General features: G+C 51.6%; 1 protein-coding gene across 6 annotated transcripts in view; it reads right to left on the reverse strand.

The window, feature by feature from the left end:
• WDR59 (WD repeat domain 59) overlaps positions 1-17,809 on the reverse strand; it is an 86,677-nt gene that overhangs the window by 20,010 nt on the left and 48,858 nt on the right. For 4 of the 6 annotated variants that reach the window (XM_050922346.1, XM_050922350.1, XM_050922349.1 and 1 more), the window contains 5 exons: positions 16,873-16,968; positions 15,274-15,430; positions 13,717-13,786; positions 13,233-13,386; positions 110-166 (listed from right to left, as the gene is read on the reverse strand). In XM_050922346.1, the coding sequence (XP_050778303.1) occupies positions 110-166; positions 13,233-13,386; positions 13,717-13,786; positions 15,274-15,430; positions 16,873-16,968 (534 nt within the window). The remainder of the gene's footprint in view (positions 1-109; positions 167-13,232; positions 13,387-13,716; positions 13,787-15,273; positions 15,431-16,872; positions 16,969-17,809) is intronic. The other 2 variants (XM_050922347.1, XM_050922348.1) reach the window with 1 other exon arrangement.

A 17,809-nucleotide genomic window follows, 5' to 3' on the forward strand; every position in this document is an offset into this window, starting at 1 on the left:
CTAATAACCTGAACAATAGGCTGTTCCGTTATCCTAGGTCAGGCAGGGAGTGCTTTATTCTTGGGCAGACAGGGTAAGGGAAGGAGAGCATTAGCACAGCGCACAGTACCGGGAAGTCGTTAATTGCTTGTATGGACCAGCGCCGCCGGGCAGAGCGAAGAGACATCTGTGCGTGAAAACGTTACACCCCAGAGGAGAAAGGAAGAAAGGCACCGAGAAAATTAAAAGAAAAAGAAAAGAATAAATAACTTAAATCCAAAAAAGCCCAGACCAAGGGGCATTGTGGCCTGTAGTTTGTTACTCCATGGCATTCCCCAAAGGGCCATTTCAAAACGAAGTCTAAACCGGAAGCATCCCCCCTCCCTTCTGCAAAGTCTGACATTAGCCATAGGCTCTGCAGGGAGGGGGCTGCTGTCTCTCAGCCCGTCACTGGCTCCTTTAGAGGACCTCAGTACTCTCCAGGCATTAATGAGCTAAGCCTCCCACCGAGGTGGAGGAATACTATTGTAGCCAGCACAAAGAGGTGAAGTGAATTGCTCAGGGTCGCACAGCAAGGCAGTGGCGCAGTCGAGGACAGAATCAAGATCTCTTGAGTCCCAGCCCCCTGGTCTAACCACTAGACAATGCTTCCTCTCTAGGGTGCTGGAAGCACAGAGCTAAGCACTAGACTGATCACATGACATTTAACATAGCTGGTGCCTGCCACGGCCCCAGAACCCACAACACTGTGGCAGGCCGCTGGTGTGCTACAGGGAGAGCAGTCATGGGTGGTGAAAGGGCAGCTTTCCTGTGAGCAGCCCACATGAAGATCTCACAAAGGGTTTCCAGCAAGAGAGGACTGACAGGCCTTGACACTAAAGAAGAGGCCATTGCAAACAGAGCCCATGAACTTGTGGCTCAGCTGACTCTATAGCAGGGCCATGCCCAAGCTGAGCAGAGAGCCAGGCTGTTTGCCTTTGGGCTGGAGGTACTAGGCCAGGTGAGGATCTCTCTCGCAGGCTCCTCAGATCCCCAGCTGCTCACATTGCTCCTCCCTTGGATCCTGCAGGAACGTCAGCCATTGGAACCTGGCACAGTGTTTACGGTAAAATCCTCAACACAGGAATCTTACAATGGGCTAAAGATCCCCTTTTACTTTCAGTCAAATGGATGGGCCAATGACAGGAGCTGCAATTAGAGATGCTGAGAAAAGAACGTCAGACCTAGAAGCTCTGCACTGATTTGATTTCACTGACACCCAATTTACTACCATGCCCTTGTGGGAGCTGCCAAATGGTCCGGTTTCTTTGTGGCTGTGTTCTCTTTCCTTTGGGCCAGCAAGGCTGGGGCGGGCAAGAGGAGGTAACTAGGAGTAACAGTGAAAGACAAATTTAGTCTATCAGAAAAAACTCCCTGGCTGTGAGATGTTATAGGCTGTGCCCTAACCCAGAAAAGGGACCCCCATTTACTACTGAAATGAACCAAAGGACAGGTGAATAGATGGTAAGGAGCAGTCCCGCCCCAGACTCAGGGACTATGGGGGCAGATCGGATCCGATAAGATTTTCCTTTTCCCCAACTCTCAATTTTTCCTTCTTTTTTGCATTTGAGTTGGATCAGCATAATCTTGGTCACGTTCACTGACTCGTGTTATGCAGTCAAAATATGCCTTTATAAAAAAAATATTCAACACAGACTGTTTCCAGAAGCCTTAAGGATGAACTGTATGCTTCCTGAATAAATACAAAACCTTGATTTGGATTCAAAACCACTGAGTACAAATGGGTTGGAGTCAAAAGGGGAGACCTAGCTCATCTGTGCTGTCTGCAATAGCATGCCAAGCCATTTTCAGCCGATAAAGGATAGTCAGAGCTGTCAACCATGGTCTGAGCCTCTGGTACAACCTACCCCTGTGGTCTCATTGCTGGGACATTTCTTCCATCACCATCATCCCCACACAAAGAACTTTAATAGTAAACTGCATTGCCATGAGAGAGTTGTTCATATTCAGCTTTTTGCATGGCTAAGCAGGACAGAGTCATGCTGGGAGGATTCAGAGAAAGGTTTACCAGGAGAAAAGACGGTTACTCACCTTCGTAACTGTTGTTCTTCGAGATGTGTTGCTCATATCCATTCCAGTTAGGTGTGTGCGCACCACGTGCATTGTCATCGGAAGATTTTTACCCAAGCAACACTCGGTGGGTCGGCTGGGTCGCCCCCTGGAGTGGCGCCGTTATGGTGCCGGATATATACCCCTGCTGACCCAACGGCCCTTCAGTTCCTTCTTGCCGGTTACTCCGACAGTGGGGAAGGAGGGCGGGTCTTTTCTTCTTCGAGTGCTTGCTCATATCCATTCCAGTTAAGTGATTCCCAAGCCTTACTTAGGCAGTGGGGTCAGAGTGAGATGTTGCAGAATGCAAAACTGCTGAGCCAAATGCTGCATCCTCTCTGGACTGTTGAACCAATGCATAATGTGAGGCAAAGGTGTGAATCAATGACCAGGTAGCTGCCCGACATATTTCCTGGAGGGGAACATGGGCTAGGAAGGTGGCAGATGAAGCTTGAGCCCGAGTAGAATGGGCGGTGAGGTGGCTAGCCGGAACGTGAGCCAAATCACAGCATGTACAGATGCAGGATGTTACCCAAGATGAAATTCGTTGGGATGACACCAGTGGGCCTTTCATCCAGTCTGCCACAGCTACAAAGAGCTGAGGTGACCTTCGGAAGGGTTTTGTTCTCTCGATATAAAAGGCGAGAGCCCTGCGAACATCTAGGGTGTGCAGCTGTTGTTCCCGATGCGATGCGTGCGGCTTTGGGAAAAAGACTGGGAGGAAGATGTCTTGATTGACATGAAAGGCGGACACCACTTTAGGGAGGAAGGAGGGGTGTGGTCGCAGCTGTACCTTGTCCTTATGGAATACCATATACGGGGGGTCCGCTGTCAAGGCCCAAAGCTCAGATACTCGTCTTGCCCAAGTAATAGCGATGAGGAAGTCTGTCTTCCAGGAAAGGTACAGCAGCGAGCAGGTGGCCAGTGGTTCGAAAGGAGCACCCATAAGCTTGGCTAGCACCAGTTGAGATTCCAGGTAGGGGTCGAGCATCTGACTTGAGGGTACAAACGTTCCTATCCCTTGAGGAACCTTGAAACTATGGGGTGAGAGAAGATTGATCAGCCATTTCCCCCTGGGTGGAAGGCAGAGATGGCTGCCAGATGCACCTTTATGGAAGAGACCACTAGGCCCTGTTCTTTCAGGGACCAGAGGTAGTCCAGGACAGTAGGAACGGACACCTGCCTGGGGACTGTGTTACGCTGAGCACACCAGCAGGAGAAACGCTTCCACTTGGCCAGATATGTCATTTTAGTGGAAGGCTTCCTACTGCCCAAGAGCACCTGTTGGACCGAGGCAGAGCAACGCAACTCAGACTGGCTCAACCATGCAGCAACCATGCTGTGAGTTGAAGAGACTGCAGGTCCGGATGGTGAAGCCTGCCGAACTCCTGTGTTACGAGATCTGGCCAGAGTGGCAGGGGAATCGGGTCTGCTACTGAGAGGTCGAACAACATGGCGTACCAGTGCTTCCTCGGCCATGCTGGAGCAACCAGGATCAGGTGGGCGCTGTCCCTGTGGAGCTTGAGTAAGACTCTGTGGACGAGTGGAAATGGTGGGAAGGCACAGAGTAGGTGCCTCTTCCACAGGATCAGGAATGCATCTGAGAGGGAGCCCGGGGAGCGTCCCTGGAAGGAGCAGAACACGTGGCATTTCCTGTTCTCTCGAGAGGCAAAGAGGTCTATGTGGGGAAACCCCCACTTCTGGAAAACAGAATGGATGACGTCCAGATGAATCGACCACTCGTGACACAGGAAGGATCTGCTGAGGTGATCCACCAGAGTGTTCTGGACTCCTGGGAGAAAAGACGCTACCAAATCGATCGAGTGGGCTATGCAAAAGTCCCAGAGGTGGACGGCTTCTTGACAAAAGAGGGAGGAGCGTGCTCCACCCTGCTTGTTTATGTAAAACATGGTCGTTGTGTTGTCCGTGAACACTGATACACAATGGCCTTGGAGATGGTCTCGAAACACCTGACATGCTAGACGGCCCGCTCTCAGCTCCCACACATTGATGTGCAAGGGCAGCTCTTGAGGTGACCAGAGGCCTTGAGTGCGAAGGCCCTCGAGGTGGGCACCCCAACCCAGAGATGATGTGTCTGTGGTTAGGGCCATTGAGGGTTGCGGTGGGTGGAATGGCATCCCTGCACAGACTAGAGTGGGGTTTAGCCTCCAGGTTAGGGAGCCCAGAACCTTCCGGGGAATAGTGAGCACTGAGTCCAGGCTGTCTCTGTGTGGCTGGTATATTGAAGCAAGCCAGGTTTGAAAGGGACGGAGGTATAGCCTCACGTGCTTGGTCACGAAGGTGCAGGAGGTCATGTGACCTACTAGGCTGAGGCAAGTGCGCACCGACGTTGTCGGGAAGGTTTGAAGACCTCGAATAATTGAAGCCATTCTTGAAAACGCGACTGTGGGAGGCAGGCTCTGGCCAGATTGGAGTCCAGAACCGCTCCTATGAAGTCTATTCTCTGCGTGGGTGTCAGTAGACTTCTCTATGTTGATCATCAGGCCTAGATTCCCGAAGAGGTCTTTGATGATGCGCAGGTGCTGCGACACTTGTAACTGGGAAGTCCCTCGAATGAGCCAATCGTCGAGATATGGGTAGACGTGAAACCGACGACGCCGGAGGGAGGCGGTGACTACAGCCATGCATTTTGTGAACACACGCGGAGCTGTAGAAAGGCCAAACGGAAGTACAGTGAACTGAAAGTGTTGATGGTTGACCACAAAACGGAGGTACCGTCTGTGTGGTGGATAAACTGCGATGTGGAAATACGCGTCCTTCATATCGAGGGCGGCATACCAGTCTCCTGGATCCAGGGACGGGATAATGGTCCCAAGGGTTACCATGCGGAACTTCAGCTTTATCATGAATTTGTTCAGTTCTCGCAGGTCTAGGATCGGTCGTAGACCTCCCTTTGCCTTGGGGGATTAGGAAGTAGCGGGAATAAAATCCCTTACCCCTCATGTCTTTTAGCATCTCCTCTATGGCTCCCATGGCTAGGAGCGACTGGACCTCTTGTAAGAGGAATTGCTCGTGAGAGGGGTCCCTGAAGAGGGACGAGAAGGGAGGGTGGAAAGGTGGGGTTGAAATAAACTGGAAGTATTATTCCAGTTCCATCGTGCGCAGGATCGAACGATTTGAAGTTAGCAGGGAGGAATTGTGAGAGGCGGTTGAAAAATGGAGGAGAAGGATCTGGTAGAGCAACTAGTGGGCCGTCCTCGGGTGTCCCATCAAAAGTTCTGCTTGGGCCTCGCTGGTGGTTTAGGGGGCGCCTGATTTTGACCTCCTTGAGGGCCAGACTGTCTCCGACGATTCCCTCTACCACGCCTTCTGCTAAAGTCCTGACGTGACCTAGGTGGGGCGTTAGAGCGGTGTGGCTGGGGCCGGAAGGTCCTGCGTTGGGTCACTGGCATGTGCATACCCAGAAAACGCATTATAACACGATTGTCCTTCAGACTTTGCAATCTGGAGTCAGTTTTATCTGAGAACAGGCCCTGGCCTTCGAAGGGTAAATCCTGAATAATTTGTTGTAATTCAGGGGGAAGGCCTGATACCTGGAGCCAGGAGATATGCCTCATCGTCACCCCCGACACCAGGGTTCTGGCTGCAGAGTCCGCTGCATCCAGAGAGGCTTGGAGGGAGGTTCTTGCTACCTTTTTACCTTCCTCAAGTAGGGCCGTAAATTCTTGACGGGATTCCTGGGGAAGAAGCTCCGTAAACTTCCCCAAGGACACCCACGTGTTAAAGTTATATCTACTTAGGAGGGCTTCTTGGTTTTCCACCCTAAGTTGGAGGCCCCAGGCCGAGTACGTTCTGCGGCCTAGGAGGTCTATGCGTCTAGCCTCCTTTGACTTAGGAGCTGGGGCTTGCTGGCCATGACACTCCCTCTCATTCACCGACTGCACCACTAAAGAGCAAGGAGGTGGGTGAATGAAGAGATATTCATACCCTTTTGAGGGGACCATATATTTTCTCTCTACTCCCCTTGCTGTAGGTGGAATTGAGGCTGGGGATTGCCAAATGGTATCCGCATTATCCTGTATGGTGCAGATAAATGGAAGAGCCACTCTAGTAGGTGCATCAGCTGATAGGATGTCCACGATCGGGTCCTCTATTGCAGGCACCTCCTCCACCTGTAAGTTCATATTCTGAGCCACTCGTCTCAAAAGGTCTTGATGGACCCTGAGATCAATTGGTGGAGGGCCTGAGGAGGATGTTCCCACCACCGCCTCGTCAGGCGAGGAGGAGGAGGAGGAGGAGAGGCCCGGGACCAGGGGGTCCTGTGGGGGCTCCTGCACTTGAGGAGCATCATCTGTGTCAGGTGGAACCTGGGTGTCTGCAGATGGTGTCGGAGCCTCATCCATGCCTGGGGGGGGGGGGGGGGTGCGGCTTACTGTCATCTCTGGTACCTGGTGTTCTGACAGGGCCGACCATGGAGCCACTGATGGAGCACCTTGGGCCTGGTGGTATGCCTACGGTGTCCAGAAGGACCAGTCATGAGGCCCTTGCTCGTGGCTCAGGCTCTCTGGGAATATATGGCTGGGGACACCAGAGTCACGCTCCTGAGGATAGGATGCGCTACCAGCCTGCGATGACACCGATGTGTGTCTCGATGGCCACGGCAGTGCTGATAGACCCTGGGAGGGCGCCACTGTTCTGGATGCTCAATCCCGGGGCGGTACCGGGGAGCAGTACCGGGAACTATAACGGTACCGCGAGCGAGACTGGGACCTTCTACCGTAGCAGTGCTGGGAGGTCGACTGGGATCTCGAGCCCCTTCATCTGGAGCGACTGCGGGATACACGGTGCCGTGAGTCAGATCGGTACCAGGAGTATCCGGCCGGCAAAAGAGATGTCCAACGGTGCTGAGAGTGCTATCGGTACCGTGATAGAGAGTGGTGCCGGGACTGCGAGCGGCGCCAGGAGCGGGAACGGTGTGATTGAGAGCGTCTGTGAGACTGTGATCTTGAACAACATCTCTCTGTTGGACCAACGGAAGGTGGCCTTACCAGGGTTGGTTTTCCGATGGATTGTATGACCCGCACCGGTGGTGCCGGGGGTTGAGGCCGTGTCAACTCCGACATGGCGATGAGCTCCCTTGCCGTGGAGAAGGTCTCTGGTGTAGAAGGGAGGGCAAGCTTAACCACAGCATGAGCCGGGGCGCTGTCAGGCACAGGACTCAACGGCCCTCATGGGACCGGAATCGACGGTGCCGCGCTTGGTGGAGCCGCAATTGGCGGTACCACAGTCGACGGTTCTGCGGCAGAGGACAGTGCCAGACAAACCGTCTTCGAAGAGCGTGCTTCCTGGGTCTCAGGGACAGGGAGCGGTGCCGAGCAGATGTTGGTGCTGGCAGGGGTCGGTGCCGGGGCTCCTTCTCAGTACTGGAGCGGTCCGGGGCCGAAGGGACGCTCCTTACAGAAGCAGTCTGTTGGGCGCTTGGTACCAACACTGCAGGACTAAGTGCCGACTCCATGAGGAGCTGTTTCAATCGAAAGTCCCGCTCCTTCTTCGTCCTTGGTTTAAACGACTTGCAGATGCGGCACTTATCGGTAAGGTGGGATTCCTCTAGGCTCTTGAGGCAGGAGTCGTGGGGATCCCCTACTGGCATCGGCTTTTGGCACGCCGAGCACGGTTTGAATCCCGGTGCCTTGGGCATGGACCCGTATCGAGGTGGAGGAAAGGGGGCTAATCCCCTATCGCCCCTTAAACTATATACAGTAACTATAAATACAACAACTAATACTAACTAAAACTACAAGAACTCAAACTATACACACAAACAGCAAAGAACTACGAGTACCTAGGGACGTGGAGATCAGCAAAGCCGTGCTCCACAGTTCCAACGACCGTCACGGGCGGTAAGAAGGAACTGAAGGGCTGTTGGGTTGGCAGGGGTATATATTTGGCACCATAACGGCGCCACTCCAGGGGGCGACCCAGCCGACCCACCGAGTGTTGCTAGGGTAAAAATCTTCCGACGAACACGCACACGGCGTGTGCACACCTAATTGGAATCGATATGAGCAAGCACTCGAAGAAGAACTACCCTTCCTTCAGTTGTGGGCACCTCCAACAATCTTCACAAGAGAAGGAGGAAGGACCCAGCAGTGAGAAATTAAATATAGTTGAGACAAGCAGAGAAAGAGAATTAAGATTTCCTTACTCTGCCTCACTCAAAGAACTGTTCTATTGAAGGCACCATTGGATGGTCTCATTTATAGTGCCTCAAAGTAATACTGAGTCTGGCACATGCCCTTGCTGTACGGATCTCGTGGCAGCGTATGGGCAGCAGCACTATTAGGGATGATTCCCCTTGGACTGAGATCTCAGTTTTGGGCTTGTAATGTTCAGATCTGCCAGCCAGGTAGTGTAGATTCTGAAGCTTTGATACCAGCATGTGAGTGCCAAGTAACGAGACCATGGACATCAGAGAAACCAGGCAAATCCATCCACTGTCTTATTATCATGGAGGGGATGCTGTATTTCTCTCATGGAATGGATTTGCGCAAGAAACTGATGGTGTTAGTTCCTGAGCCAGGAAAGAAGGCAGCGCTTTGCACACAAACCCGGAGAGAACTCCCAAACACTGCTTTCTTTTCTTGAAATTACTTAAGTTCCAACCTCACAGAGAAAATCATGAGGCCGGAGCCCGTCCATATCAATGGAGCTGTGCAGTTCTTTGCAGGAACAGGACCTTGATTTGTAAACAATTCAGGGCAGGCCCTGCCTTTTACTATATGTTTACACAGTGCAGGGTACTATGAGTCCTAGAGGCCTTTGGGTACTAGCATTATACCAGTGGTCCCCAACGTGGTGCCTGTGGGTGCCAAGGCGCCCGCCAGGGCATTTATGTGAGCCCGCCTAGTGCCCAGCAGGGGAGAAAAGCTGTGGCCCTGTGCTGACAGGGACAGAGAACTCAGGCTGCAGGCGCGGTGTTCTCTGTTCCCAGCAGGCATGGGGCCTGCCAAGTGCCCAGCAGGGGAGACAAGCTGCGGCCCCATGCCTGCCAGGGACAGAGAACTCCAGGGCTGCAGGCTACGGACGCCGGTGTTCTCTGTCCTCGCGGCTTCTCTCCAGCTTCTCTCTGGATTCATATATTACGTAATATTAAATATGATTTTCACATTGTTTAATGTACAAATACAAAATAAGCCTTGAAAAATTGTTGGCGCCCACCACACTCTTCTGAAAACATGAATGTGTTATTGGCCACAAAAAGGTTGGGGACCACTGCATTATACAAATGAAACAATAGAAAGTTACAACTCTCCGTTGACGCTAACCATATTGCTGAAACCCTGTTGGCTGGTGGGACTTCTACTAGAAACCCAACTTTTCCTGGCTAATAATTGTGAGTCACTTTTTTAGGGATTGAGGGTGGTGGGGAGGGGCAGCACATTAATTCTCAGAGATCCATTTTCAATTTTCATTTGGAGATCTCAGTAGCTTAGCTGCCTCTCCAGGAACATTAGAGTATATTTTCTGTCTGGCAATGTATAGATTTCATTCGTTTGTTGATTCCAGCCATCCCTTTGGTAATGACTGCTATGGATACGGCTGCAGAGGCGTTTGCAGTTTAAACATCTGGTTCTCTTTCTGAAGTATTCATTTTTTTGGCTGAAATTTACCTTGGGTGGTCTCTGCCAGAAGGAGATTTTGTTTTACATTCAAGGTAGATAAAATTGATTTTTTTGAAAACAAAAGCAGTTTTTATTTAAATTGGATTTTTTTATTTTGTTGTTTAAATATGTTTTTCCTTTAAAAAATAAACCTGTTTAAAATGAAATCTGAATTTAACCCAAAATATGTTAAGGCCTAAATGTATCATAATCTCTTAAAATATTTAAATAAAAAATAAATATGCTGAATCCATGAGCCTCTATAAAAAACTCAAAAGGCTGCTTTTCTATATAAAAGAAAGAACCAGGAGAAAGCAACATTCAACTATTGAGGTCAAATTTTATAACTATGGCACAAATCAGCCTAAGTAATTTAGGAGACTGTCTCATTTTCAAGAGACTAGGGGAGGACTAGGAATGTAGGACTAGGACTAGGTCACTTTCACTTAGGCAGATCTAAAAATGTTCCCAGGCTGATCTGAAATAATCAGTTTAATTCACTGACTACCGTTAAACCTTCTGTTTAATAAATCGTTTAGCTGTAAACGTGAAACGTGTTTTAATGGTTATATCTACCAATGAGAAAGCACCTTTCTTCAGAAAATAACCAAAGTACAAAGGGAAAAGTTGATTAAAATCAATTATTTAAATTCAGGCTTTCCACGTGGTAATTTAAATTGATGGTTTAAACGGCCTATTTACATTTGTATTAAAACTAATCAATCCTCCAGAGCAAGGAGTTGACAAGATCCAGATTTTTATTTTTTCTAACCCTAAAAATCTTGGAAATTAAATGATAAAAAAACCCCAAACCATTAATGTAACATGAAGGCTGTGAGATCAAACTCTGAGAAGTCAGGAAATCTCATTCCATGACTCCTCTGACTCACACTGTAAAGTGTCTGTGACTTTTTCACCTGCAGCGACATTGTGCACAGTTCTTACTTTCTTGCCCTGCTCTTAGAGTAGCCTGGACAAAGGAAAGCCTGCAGGGCTGGGAGGGGAGGACACATGAGTCTATCTGTGTTTCACCCAACACAACAACACACACATGCTTGGTCATGTAGGTTTTTTCTGGACATATTAGGGTCGTGTCGCCATCAGTCCATGGGCTGGAGGCAGGTCCCATAAAAATCACACCCAGATGCTTAAGTGCACATTTTTAGACTAGCCTGGCATGTTAGCAAGGTGTGTGTCAGGGACACACACACTGCAGAGGACAGAGAGGGGCAGCTCTTCAAACAGACTCATGTGAAGGCAGGGACAGGCTGGAATGCTAATGATCAGGCAGCACAGCAGTGCTCAGTGAAAGGACGCTTGAGTGGAATATGGGCCGAACTGGGCCCTGCCCTGTGGACTCGACTGGCCCCCCAGCCCCTTCTCCGCAAGCTGGCTGCACAATCTGCAGCCGGTCTGCTTCCAAACCGCACCAAGGAAACATCTCTACACACTTGTGCTCCACACCTTTCACTTCCTCACCCTCATGTCCTGCCCCGACACAAAGTGGCGGGACCTCCTGCCACCTCTGGAGGGTGAGGAACCCCGGTGGGCCAGCCTATACTCTACTCTGGTCCCGAGGCCTGCCGGGGATATCAGTTGGCAGCTCCTTCATGGGGCTGTGAGCACGGGCGTGTATTTGGCGCGGTTTACCCCTACCCCAGGCACCTGCCCCTTCTGCGGCGTGAGGGAGACCCTGGCGCATATTTACTTAGAGTGCGTCAGGTTGCAGCCCCTATACCGGCTCCTCACCAATATACCGTTACGTTTCTGGCTGCACTTTTCCCCTCACCTCCTTCTCTATGCACTTCCTATCCGTGGCGCCACAAAGTCGCGGGACCTCACGGTCAACCTCCTCCTTGCCCTGGCTAAAATGGCCATCTATGCAACCAGGGAGAGGAGGTTGGCAAATGGAGACTCCTGTGACTGTGGGGCTTGTTTCTGATCCTCTGTCCGTTCACACATCCGGGCAGAGTTCCTCTGGGTGGCGTCCACTGGCTCCCTTGACGCCTTCGAGGAGCAGCGGGCACTGTCCGGGGTTCTCTGCTCGGTGTCCCCATCAGGCTCCCTTCTTATGACCCTTTGACCGCACTCCTGTCCCTGTTCTTTTATTAATTGTCCCCCAAACTCAGTTGGGTTTTTGAGGTCCTGTGGATCCTCCCCTTAGGCTGGGGGCAGATCCTTTAGCATTGGGCGGGCTTCCACCCGCCCAGTTCCCAGAAACCCAATAGGTACTCTAAGAGAGCCTACTGGGGGCGATATGGAGGCAGGGCTTTTGATGAGGAGAGGTCCCACTAGAGGCTCCGCCCATGGCTGACCGTTCTGCTGCCTATCAGCTGAGCACAATGCAGACCCAAAGTGGCGATTGCTGGATATTCTGTCCGTGAGGAAATACACATTAAAGCAGGCTGCTGGAAAATCAGTTCTTCTTTTGCTGCCCTGCCAGGACCAGAGGCCAGGGCTCTAACTCTCCATGCCAATGCCGAGGAAAACTCAGGCTCCTAGGCAGCCAATGGCTGGCATCTCTTTGCCCTGCTTTAGGCATTTGGGAAGCCGTCCATTGCTGCAGGAGAAGTGCCATACCTGAGCACTGGCCTTGGGCCATTTACTTTGGAAATCTGGAATTTGAAGGCATTCTATAAATAAGCTTATACGGTTCTTTGAGCTCTTTGTTTCAAGCATGTCAGTTCACCCTGGAACGCTGCAAGGCTGGTTACTCACACAACACCTGCACAACAGGCACCTCTGGGCCTGCCACCAAATTGCTCTTTTAGAACGTCTTGCAGCCTCACTTATTCAGCCCTTCTTCCCGCAATGTAACAGGACACAATGGTGAGAAAATCAGGTCACTATCCCCAAAAGGTTTGCTGAGTCAGGACTAGCCCACTCTGCTAGTGGGTGCTGCACTTAACCTATCCAGGTGGGCCAGGGACATCTTGTCACAGTCTGCATGTACAGCAGCTAGCAAAATGGGCCACCGTTGCCAACTGGGGCGTCTCGGTGCGACCACTGACAACCCATCTAGAAATAGAGGCAGCTCTCCTGGAGTTTCTCAATGAGCCAGTGCCAAAGGCCTGGTTCTTTACTCTGGAGTATGTCAGGGAAAGCAGACACAGGCCAACTGGTTACGGAGATCCTTGCTCTGGAGGCTCTAGAGCAGTCCCTATTTGTTCTGCAGCCTCCACAGACATTGCCAGTAGGAGCTCTGTGTTCAGCAGCACAGGGCGCGCCCTAGTTAGCTGGGCCTACCTACAGCAAGGGAATCAGTCCAACGAACAACAGGTTTAGAGGGAAGCTGAAATAAATGGGCCAGTCAAAACAGAGGAGCAATCAATGGACAGAGAAACAACACAAAGGAGCCAAGCCACCGTGACTTTTTACCGGAGCGGCTCCTGAGGGAATGCAACCCTGGTAGAACGAAGAAGCTCCGTGGACACTAATGTATGTGGTTAAGGGCAGTGATGCTAATGGGCCAGAGAGAAGGAAGGCATGTTGTTACAGGCACTGGGAAAGGTTTTCCCTTACCCTCTCCTTGTAGTAGAAGGAGCTGATGGAGACCTGCTCCTTCTCACTGCGGGTGGGACTCCCACTGTACAAGCGCAGATTGCCTGGGGTCTCCGTACGGATCTTCATGGGCGTGATCAGGCCACTGTGATATGCTGATAAAGCTGACAGAGATCTGCCAAAGAAGAGAACAAGCTTTTCAGTAACTTACCCCTGGCAAACCACCACGAGAGTTCCAGCTCGAGCATGTCCCTAGCCTGGCACCACTGTTATTTCTGGCATGTATTAACATGGGAAAGCTCAGCTGAAGCAAGCGACCAGCATCTCTGAGTTCTTATACTTCCTGAGACCAAGGCACTAGCAACAGGACTTACTGAAAGCCAGTGGCTCAGCAGCTGCTGTCCTCCCGGTCTCTAGCCCTCAGCTCGTCACTGGCAAATCCATTCACTAGTGTAATCTAGGGGGATTTTACAGGCTTTGCTCGAGTGCATGACTTTGTGCTCACCTGGGAGTAGGTTCTGTAGGAGAGACTGCACGGTGCATTGTCATGGGTCTTGTGAAATATACCAGGTAACCTGTGGAGACAGGACATAAAACCCCATTCAGAGCAGATAGGATTTGAACATTTGCAGCCTTTTCCCCTGCCCTAAGGGATAGCTTTCACAGTGATGCCTGTGGATTTAAGGCACACAAATCCCACCAACAGTAATAAGGCATGCAGCAGGATGCCCACAAACCAGCCTAGCCACTCTCCCCTCAGCTCATGCTGGTCTCCAAATGCCATCCAGACAATCTGATTTTTCTCAAGCCAAATCTACTTCCCTGAACCCATCAAAATAAAGAGCCCAGCTATGTCAGAGCTTTTCAACCCATCAGCTCCTCATAGCTAGCTCCAAGGAGAGGAGAGGGAGAAGGCGAAGCCCTGTCCTTGAGCTGTAACTCTGTGCTGTCATTTGTCAAGCACTCGGATACCCCAGTGAGGAGTGTGGTATAAATAACTAGACAGAGAGGAGCTGCTCTCACTGTTCAGACTTGCAGTGTAGGCCCAGCACAAGATGAAGAGAGAGGTGGTACATGTGAATTTCGTGCAAGTCTACGCCCACTTGGTAGTGCCCCCGACAACCTTCTGCAGCCCAGTACACCCTGCCCGCCAGCACGGCACAGCAGGCTTAGCAGATCCAACCTGTCTGCACTAACCTGCTTCACTTTGTCCTGTGAAATGAGTGTGGCTGCGTTACATGGGTTTTATTACCCCTGCCACACAAGATTTTCAAACCAGAATGCAGGCAGGGCCCTGGAGAGTCACTCCTGCATCTGAAGCAACTTTCCACAGTTCCAGAGCCTAAACAGGCCCTAATCTGCTCCTTGAGAAGGTCATTACCTGGCACACACCCTCCTGAGAAGCTGGTTATTAATGATTGTGCCGTCATTTCTCGACGAGGAGCGAGGAGTTACTGGGCAGCAGGAGTTACTAACAGACAGGTTCCCACATGGCATGCTGGGAGCTTACTGCTGGGAACGAAGGTACCAGTGTGCAACGGTTCAACCCGGGGGAGGGGAAGGGCAGTTCTCCCACCAGCCCAGTCACAGGAGCTAGGTGACAAGTGGGTCAGGGAGCCAAAAGGTGCAGCAGTTTGCTGTGGCAAGGAGCCGGGGTGCTATGCCACAGATGGGGCAGGGGAGGCATGCAGATGCCCACCTGCTGCTGGAGAGGGGGTTGTGTTCACGCCCAAGACACAGCCAGAGCCCCCCTATCCCTGATAGGTAGCAGCACCTCCAGTCTAGCAGGTGGCTCTAGATATTTTCAGCTCTTCTTTGTCTCCCAGTTTCACACACCAAAGACTGCCCACAACATGGCCCAAGAGCAGCTGCGAACTAGTGCGATTCCTACAGAACTCTGACAGCCCTGGCACTCTAATCGTGCCCCCTGTCAGCCAGGGGCCAGCGACAAGAGCCTGCCTTTGCTCCAGGGCGAGTGCCCACTGTCCAAGGGGCATCTCCAGCAAGCAGATCAGCTCACTGATCCCTTGGTGGATGGCTCCAAACAACCCATCAGACCAACCTGCACCACAGAACCTGGCTCCAGAGGTCCGTGGAAATGGGATGTTGGAATCCTGGTAGGAGCCGTAGGCATTAGATACTCGGGCAAAGGTGGGCAGTGGTGGTGTTACGGTGTTCGTCAGAGCATAGGGGTTGCTGGAGGTGCTGTCCTCCTGGTTCTGAAACAAAAGTTACCCAAGATCATGCTGCGAGTCTCGGAGGAAAGCTCTCCTCACAGACCTGTGACTCGGCAGCAGCCCAGTGCACCGCGACACAGGCTGGCTCCATGGCAACCTCTTGTCCTGTAAGCCCAAAGAGGTCAAGCACATGGAGTGGTTTCTGCTCTGTGGTGGGTGTGCTCACTGCTTGGACTCCTTCCCCTGCTCAGCTCACGGAGCCTTTGAGGAGTAGTTGACTCACCTTCCTTTGGTTTCATGGCTGCCTTGAGCAAGGAAGTGGAGGTTAAGAGCTCAAAAACCCAATGGTCTCAGAAGCAAGATGACACAGAGGGTTTGGCCTTTAGACTCTGGACTCCTCTGTTATAGCAACATGTAACAGATGGGGGAGCTTGGCTTAGCTACATGTCCCATGCACCATGTTGCCACACAATGCAACACGACCAATGTCTCTTTGAGGGGGACCACCATTGGAACAGCAGGTGTGCTGCAGGTCAGGCCTGAGGGGCACTGGCAGAGCTGGGTGTTGGGGAAGGCAGGAATGGAACCGTGGTAGCTGCATATCAGAGCGCTGTACGTATGAGGTGGAGGCTGAAGCAGGACGGGATAGCAGAGCTGCTGCAGACGAGGACTGATATAATTTGTTCTAGACGGTGGTGTCTGGCCCCAGCCGCATCAGACACCAAGAAGTAAATAAAACCTGAACCTGCTGAAATCCAGGAAGAAACCCCCAAGCTCCCCTGGGGACTAAAACCTGCTCCCAGCACTGCAATGCAGACAAACCAGGGGCTTCAGACAAACGTGCCCTGGCCGAGCCAAGGGGGGCAGTGACGTTCCTAGAGAACATGGGCTCAGCAGAGTGCATGCTTAGCTCAAACCCAACTCACTAGCTTTGTTTAAAGAAAAAATCTGTAGGTTCCTTGAAGAAGGGTGGAAGGATCTTTCAGTCAGAGCCCAGCCTGTACCGCTGACCCCATGTCCTGAAGCCACCAGCCCAAACAAGAGTTAATATTTCAGCTCTCTATAGCTTCTCCTGCATGGCAATTTCCCAGAGCCAGCTCTCCCTCCCCAACCAACACTCCTCTGCCAGGCCTCCAGTGACGCCTATTGGAAAGAGAGTAGCTGTAAGTTCCCCCACAGCTAGACCCCCTCCATACTTCCCTGCAGTGGCCGGTACTGGCACAGGCTGGGAGTACAAAGCCAGGAGATGCCTCAAACTTATGAACTGAGGGAACAAATACTCAGGGTCTGATTTTGAGAACTGCGTACATTCAATCACATGCTCAATTTGCCCTCCTCCCCACCCTCCTTTACCAAACATCTACATAGGCTGAGTCTCAGAGGTCACCAATGGCACACAGGGTGTCTGACAAAGCTGGGAGCTCTGCAAAGGCAGAAGGTGCAGGGAGAGGAGGAAAACAGGAAAAGTGTGCAATCCTTCCTACCACAACGGACTCCAGGTAGGAGACCAGCTGACGCAGGCAAGGCTCCAGGCAGCTCTGATTCCGCTTCACTTTCTGCAGGGAAGTGTCGTTCAAAATCTGGAACAGGCACAAGATGCAGCTTGGGTCATCTTACCCATGACCACACCTCCCCACTAGTTCTTCATCTGCAAAGCAGCTGGGCTTCCAGAGTCCATACTATGAGTCTGGAGGCCTGGAACACCTCCCGGAGCCCTCAATACAGATAAACTGACCCGCACTCTGCTTTGAGAAGGACTGTCATGCTAAGGCACAGCACTGGCTGTTTGATCACTGGAGTCTGTTACTGGCTCTGCCACGGACGTGCCATGTAGCCTTGGCTAAGTCACAGCTATTCTGTGCTTATTTCCCTGTCCATAAAGCAAGGGGGGATATTGCCCCACCGCCCAGTGGTGACAAAGATTACAAAGAAACACTGGCAGCAGAGCACACTGCCATGGGCCAACAGCATCCCTGGTGTACACCCAATGAAGTCAATGAATACACTTGCACCAGGGATGCATCTGGATCACTGTTTTTCCGCTAGGTCCTACGTAAAGTGGTACTTTTATCTAGGACCTGGCCCTCCTCACTTTGTCACAAAGGTCTGGGAGATCTAGGCCAAGGTTGGCATGCTTAAGATCTGCTTCCTCTTGGTACTGGGCTCCCTCTGCTTCTCCTCCTCCTGTCCCAGATTCCAGACAGGACAGTGACCCATGGGAGGCAGACCTCTGCTCCTTACAGCAGCACCAGGGGAGAAAGAATTTCAGCCGCTGGAAACCAAGTGCGGACCCTGCATAAGCAGCCAGCCTTGGAGCAGGGAGAAGACGAGGGATTAGTAGGGGCCCTGCAAAAATTATCCAGAAAACTCAGCTCACCCCTACATTTTAAAAAAGGGCAGCAGGTAAAGAAACCAGCCCCG

The sequence above is a fragment of the Gopherus flavomarginatus genome, chromosome 14, assembly GCF_025201925.1.
Source record: "Gopherus flavomarginatus isolate rGopFla2 chromosome 14, rGopFla2.mat.asm, whole genome shotgun sequence".
Classification (NCBI taxonomy): domain Eukaryota; kingdom Metazoa; phylum Chordata; order Testudines; family Testudinidae; genus Gopherus; species Gopherus flavomarginatus.